The following is a 6,398-nucleotide window of genomic DNA, read 5'->3' on the forward strand; positions in this document are numbered from 1 at the left end:
CCATATCCAGCCTTCTTGTGCCCCCCTGTACAGAAACTCAAATGTTATTTTCAGACTTTTATTTTAGGGAGCCTTACACCTGTACACATGGTACACATTCACAAATAACGTTTCATTTAAAAAATTGTAATAGAGGGGAGGACACATATGCTAATGTAATGTTAATAAATGGGTATTTATGAACACTAAACTTTCATGTTCAGAGAACACGCTCAGGTATATCTTGAGGATCTGAGTGTTCATGTGATTTATATTCTTTGCTATATATATGCAACAACGTCCAACGTTACATGTTAGTCAACTTCATTCACATTAATTAACCTTCAGCTATCGAAACTTGAGTTTTTATATTTCCTTGAACCACTTGAATGCACCTTTTCTAATTCGTGTTTTACCGGGGGTCCGCGAAGGCGCTTCGTTGGCATTTTATGGCCTCCGATTGGTTCGATTTGTGTTATTTGCACCACGTGACACCAGACATGGCCGCCAGCGAGCCGAGTAAAGACGGTAAGTGTGACCTTTTAAACGTGTCCGCGGCTTTAATGCTGATATCTGGTGGTCTGCGTGCAAAGGTTTGGGTGTCGGTGACTCTCCGAGTCTGTGGGAATCCACAATCAGCAGAAAAAAGGCTAAAAAAAATCAGAAAAGCAGGCGGGAACCCGCCCGGCTAAGCTAGCAGGCTAGGAAATAGCTGGGCTGCTAACTGTGATTATACAGCAATCTCTATATTCAGTCAGTACTCAGTCTGACAGCTGTGAAGTTTATTCAGGATTTAACAGCGTGTAAAGTCTGAGTTCGATTAATGAGTTATTTAATTCATTAATTAATTTATTTTTTTACTTTTAGATCATAGTTTTGTCCCCACGGGTGATGAAAATAATTGTATACAGACAGATTTTTGTAGATCAGAGGGAAATGCTTCTTCATGCCAGGCTGTACATTCTCGCTTCCGCTTGGTTTTGACTCACCTGGTCTGGAGTAGAGTGTGTGTGGTATATAAGGTGTAGTCTCTCTTCTGCTTTCTCAGGTAAGGACAGCATTCTGGAGCCGCTGTGTTTCCCCGATCAGCCGGCTGACATCTCCAGCTCTCCCGGTGTTCAATGTCCCGGCTCCGAGCCGCTGGTCTGCCTGTTCTGCTCTGAGTCCGTCCCACCGCCGCGGAAAGACGTCCTCCTCAGACACCTGCTGATGGAGCACAAGCTTGTCATCGCCGACGTCAAACTCATCGCAGACGTCCCAAAGTACGAGCCACACATGCTCCGGCTCACTCGTTTAACTCTCGGGAACACGTTTGGATGTTTTTAGCATTTGGAACTCGATCATTTCACCAAAGACTTCCTGTAATTATTTGGGGTGATGGGGGGAAACCCTTACCTTACAAGTATAAATATATACAACAAGTCCAGCATGTCCACGCCTGTTAGTGTGCTGCTTTTATGAACCGTGACGAAGTGTTTCTGTGCGCCGGTAAACCTGGCTGTGAGTCGGTTTTTACTGACGAGTTTCCTCCATCAGGTACTTGCTGTACTGGAAGGGCAGATTCCTCGAGCAGCCGCTCACAGATTTCTGCAGCGTCATCAAAACCAACTCCACGGGCCCAGTCGGTGAGTTCACTCAAACCCACAGAGGACCTGACCTTTCAAAGTGAACCACGTACACTTCCTCCAGCTCTGATTAATGACTCATTAAAAACTCTTCTTCCTCGCTGACCTGACAGAGAAGCAGGAGGACTACTTCCTGCTGTGTGACGTCCTTCCAGAAGACAGAGTCCTCCGAGAGAAGCTGCAGCAGAAACGACTGGTGAGGAGACGTGACACTCGGAGCATCCTGAGTGAATCTTGTGCTGCTGGAAGTTTCGTTTCTTTTAAACTTTATTTTGAGGCAAAGTCTGAAAATCAGGAAAAATCAGAAAAATTGCAGATTTGAGTGATTTGACACGCTTTGTGTCGTTGTAACCTCTGCACTTTAAATATCTGAGCACTCTGAGGTAGTTTTCTGAAGAATTCCTCTGAGCTCTTCTTCTGTGCTCCCACAGGAGGAGGTCCTGGAGCAGCAGCAGAAGGAGCGAGACGACAGCAGCTTCCATCGTCTCTGCATGTTCTGCAGCGAAGAGTTCACGGGAAACAGGTAACGCGCCGCAGGATTCCCATCAGTCCTGGAAACCTCACGTGTGTTAGATGAAAGCAGACAGAAGGTAGAGCTTCCTGAAATCATGTGACTAAAAGCTTCTTTGCTTCCTGTAGTCATCTCTTATGATCCAACCCCCAAAAAGCTGCTTTTTACGCATAATTCCATAAACATCATTCAGTGACATGTCTGAGCCTGAACCAAGAAGCTGATCTGAGACCAGTGCAGCTCCTCACCCTTCTTCCTCTCCTGCTAAGGGTCAGGTCTGAGACCTGTGCAGGTGTGCGCTGGTTCATGAATGGCATGAAGGTGTGACTCACTGGTGTTTACCACAGTTCTTGTGTGGATCTGTGTCTTACCTCCAGTTAAGCTTCCATCCATCCATTTTCAGTCACTGTGTTGGTTCGCAGATGCTCGGCCTCCCTCTGCACAGCCACCACCTCCAGCTCCTTGCGGGAGGACGCCGAGAGACATAACCCGCGTCCGCTCCGGGTCTCCTCACATTTGGACATGCAGCGGCCCATGGCGAGAGAGGCTGCTTCCCTCTGTCTGCCACTATGGGCACGCTGCGTGGATCTTGAAGTCTTGTCCAAATGGGAACTTCTGGACGAAGCCCAAAGGATTGCAGCGCAGTGCTAACAGTGATGATGTCAGCTGATGTTTTCTTTTGTTTATTAAAAATGGCTCCACGTGCTGTTTCCAGGTCGTCTCTGCTGAACCACATGGCCAGAGAGCATTCCTTCAGCATCGGACTGCCGGACAACATCGTCTACTGCAGCGAGTTCCTCGACACGCTGCAGGACAAACTGGACAGGTACGCTAATCGTTGCTTTTTATTCACAGCGTTAAGTTTTGTTTTGTTTCGCGCGCCTTTTCATTTTGCTCCCCTCGCTTCAGTCTGCAGTGTCTGTACTGCGAGAAAACGTTTCGAGATAAAACCACGCTGAAGGATCACATGAGGAAAAAAGCTCACCGCCGCATCAACGCCAAAAACCACGAGTACGACCGCTTCTACGTCATCAACTACCTGGTAAAACCCAGCGACATACTCGCCACACGCTTCCACGTCAGGATAAACGAAGCAGTTCTGTAGAAGCAAACGCACGACCTGAATGTATTGTTCCGATTTTAAAGCGTCCCTCCTGTCCTGTCAGGAACTGGGAAAAACGTGGGAGGAGGTGCAAAGCGAAGATGACCGTGAGCTGGCGGATGATGAGGATGAGTAAGTATCCTCATGTAGCTCTGTGAGGACGGCATTAACTAAAGTGTCCTGATGCATGTCATACACACTGCTCTGTGTCGTGTTAAAGGCAAAAACCGGGCCGGGCTGCACTTGCATGTAATACCAGCTTTTACCACCAGATGGTGCAGTTAGTGGGTGTAACGTTTATTTTAAACCAACACGACATCACCAGTCCGAGCACGCTTGATCTCCAGCGCTAACCAGGTGCTGTGAGCTCGGGGTAGCTGTGGATCAGGAGGTGCAGCGAAAGGTTGGAGGTTTGATCCCCGGCTCGATCCCAGATACTGAACCTTGGATTGTCCCTCCTGATAATATTCTTATTTACTGTGTCAGCCTGGATGCAAAAGTTTCAATCAAGTCCACTTCCTAGTCCTCCTCTGATCCTGTGTAAATGTCTGCTCGTGTCATCTCTGTATCGTCCGCAGTGATTGGTCGGACTGGCAGGCTCATCCGGTCTCTGCAGTGTGTCTGTTCTGTGATCACCAATCGGAGACGTTGGAGCAGATCTACGCGCATATGAAGGTACGGGAACGTAGAAGTTTCAGAGAAGGAAAATATCGTTTTCTGCTTTTCATCCCTGAAACGATTCTGCAAAGGCTTCTGGGAGAACGGAGACAGTGCACACTAACAGGAAACGATCTGCTTCCTGAGGTCTCTGCAAACATATGAATCCATCGTTCGCACAAAACGTGGATTTTACTCAGAAAGTGCCCTCACACACAGACGGACCGAAGCTGAAGAGCTTTTAAAATGAAGCGCCTTTTATTTTGAAAAGTTTCCAAATAAATACATGATTGTCAAACCTTTAACGAGCAAATAAAAATGTTTCCTCGTTGTTGGGTCTGTGTTTCCACATGCCCCGCTAGTTTAGAGACTTATTCATCATGAAGGAAACAAGACATAACAGAACATCTTCAACCGGTTTTTCACTCGCTAACGAGGGAAGTCTTTGGTCAAGAACCAGCTCTTGGAGCCCACGCCCCTGTCCTGTCTCAGGCCCGAAGTCCTTCAAAGAGCAGCTTCCCCCGTAGCTATTTATTGACATGGCAGTTACAATACACAATACAACACAAGCACCTCCCACTGTAAAACCCCCCAATGGTTCTAAGACAAGGCTGTGTGTGTGTGTGTGTGTGTGTGTGTGTGTGTGTGTGTGTGTGTGTGTGTGTGTGTGAGAGAGTCATAAAAGCAGGAAGCTCACAACAGATCTGTCAGGATGCATCTGCAATAAAAGCTCCCCCAGCACAGAGTGGCTGGAGAGGTCAGAGACAAAGGAACGTCTTGATCCTATAGGTTGAACTCAGACCGTACAAATTTAAGAAACACGATGACAACATTCAACAATTAGACTTAACACTCGTGAACAATAAATAAATCTAGGATTGGACGTCGACTGCAGTCCGATTTTGTCGTTGATTAAACGTTCTGGTTTAAAGTCAGAACCAGTTTCCCAAACGTGACTCTAAGTTTGTGCTCACGAGTGACGAGTTTACCTGAGAGGCAGAAAAGTTTCTCTCTGCTTTCTGGTTTTGTTATTTATGAAGTCTGTAACGGGCGCCGCGTGCGTGACCCTGACATCTTTCTGTTTTGTGTTTGCAGGAGGCTCACGGCTTCGACCTCCACCTCCTTAAGACCGAGCTCAGTGGGTGAAATCGCCGTGGTAATTCGAGCGCAGTTTGCTTCTATTTCTTCCTTCTGAGTGTTTCTAATGTTCTGTCCTCCCTCAGACCTCAAGTTCTACCAGCAGGTCAAACTGGTGAACTTCATCCGGCGGCAGATCCATCAGAGCCGCTGCTACGGCTGCACGCGGATGTTCGACTGCCGGGCGGACGCCCTGCGTCACATCGCGGCTGAAGGTCACGTGATGAAACTGCCAGAGATGTCCGCCTGGGACCAGCCGCAGTAGGTTTAACGAAGCGCCTGCAGAATTAACCAATGAGAGCGCGGGCTTTAAAGCTGGCGTACAGCTGCTGATGAACGTGGTCAACGCCACAGATGTTTACACTTCATTTGGAGTATTTTTATCAGCTGATGAAAATGGCGTCCTTTTTGGGACTAATTTGAGCCTGAGCACTAAACGTCGTCTCGCTCCGCAGGTATTACTTCCCCACGTACGAGAACGACGCTCTCCTGTGCACGCTCTCTGACAGCGAGGAAGGCGACGGTGACGAGGAGCATCGCGGCGAGGAGATCCCGGTCATCGCGGAGGACATCTCTAACCTGAGAGCGCTGAAACAGTCCAGTGTCCTCAAGCAGCTGCTGAAGGAGCGAGGAGGCAGCAGCTAGGACCACAGACGGACACGTGTCATACGTTTGACTCAAAGGCGTCTCTGACGTCGGCTGAGCTCAGCTCATGGTGACCACATGCCACATGGCTGGAACGCAGCGGCACGGGTTTGAGTCCGGCCCTTTCCCTCTCAACTATTTCCTGTACGTCTCTACTTAGTAAAGATAAGAAAGGCAAAAGAAGAGTCCTCTCCACAGCTGGACACGCGGACGCCATGATGTCCGCTGAAACGTAATTGCTCTGCCTCGTGCAATGAAGCTGAAACATGCGTTTTCTTGAATATGAATTTTAGTACTCGAGTAAAAATGATTTTCTTTTGTAACTTGTAACTGAGCTGGATTCAGTGCTGTGGTGGACGAGCTCATCGTCAAGATGAGACGAGAGACTCTTTATTGTCATTGCACAGTCACACTTAGAACAACAGCACTACACAATTGCAAACTGTCCCGCGTCGGCACTACGCACAACACAAACAACACAACACAGGAACTTAATAAATGAAAAGAATGAGTGTATGTTTTACTGCACATTGTTATTATTATTGTTGTTGTTGTCCCCTCAGAAAGCCCAGGGACGTCTCGTGCCTGAAACATCTGTCCTATTTGGTGTTTCTGTTGTTTTTCTGCATCGCTTTGCTGAGCGACACCTGCCGTATGGTGGAGCCGAACTGCAGCGCTCAGAGTTTTCACCGCGTCCTTCGCGTCCAGGCTCACGTTCACGAACATGCAGCACTGAGGAGAG

General features: G+C 48.0%; 1 protein-coding gene across 1 annotated transcript; it reads left to right on the plus strand.

Moving 5' to 3' along the window:
- Positions 1-438: 438 nt before the first annotated feature.
- Positions 439-6,172, plus strand: znf277 (zinc finger protein 277). Its single transcript, XM_024803244.2, has 12 exons — positions 439-507; positions 1,028-1,241; positions 1,516-1,604; positions 1,718-1,800; positions 2,036-2,127; positions 2,831-2,941; positions 3,025-3,157; positions 3,282-3,349; positions 3,796-3,892; positions 4,970-5,012; positions 5,098-5,272; positions 5,467-6,172. Exons 1-12 carry the CDS (start codon positions 480-482, stop codon positions 5,654-5,656), a joined length of 1,323 nt encoding a protein of 440 aa, XP_024659012.2. The 5' UTR covers positions 439-479; the 3' UTR covers positions 5,657-6,172.
- The last annotated feature ends 226 nt before the right edge of the window (positions 6,173-6,398 follow it).

Source organism: Maylandia zebra, linkage group LG7 (genome assembly GCF_041146795.1).
Source record: "Maylandia zebra isolate NMK-2024a linkage group LG7, Mzebra_GT3a, whole genome shotgun sequence".
NCBI lineage: Eukaryota > Metazoa > Chordata > Actinopteri > Cichliformes > Cichlidae > Maylandia > Maylandia zebra.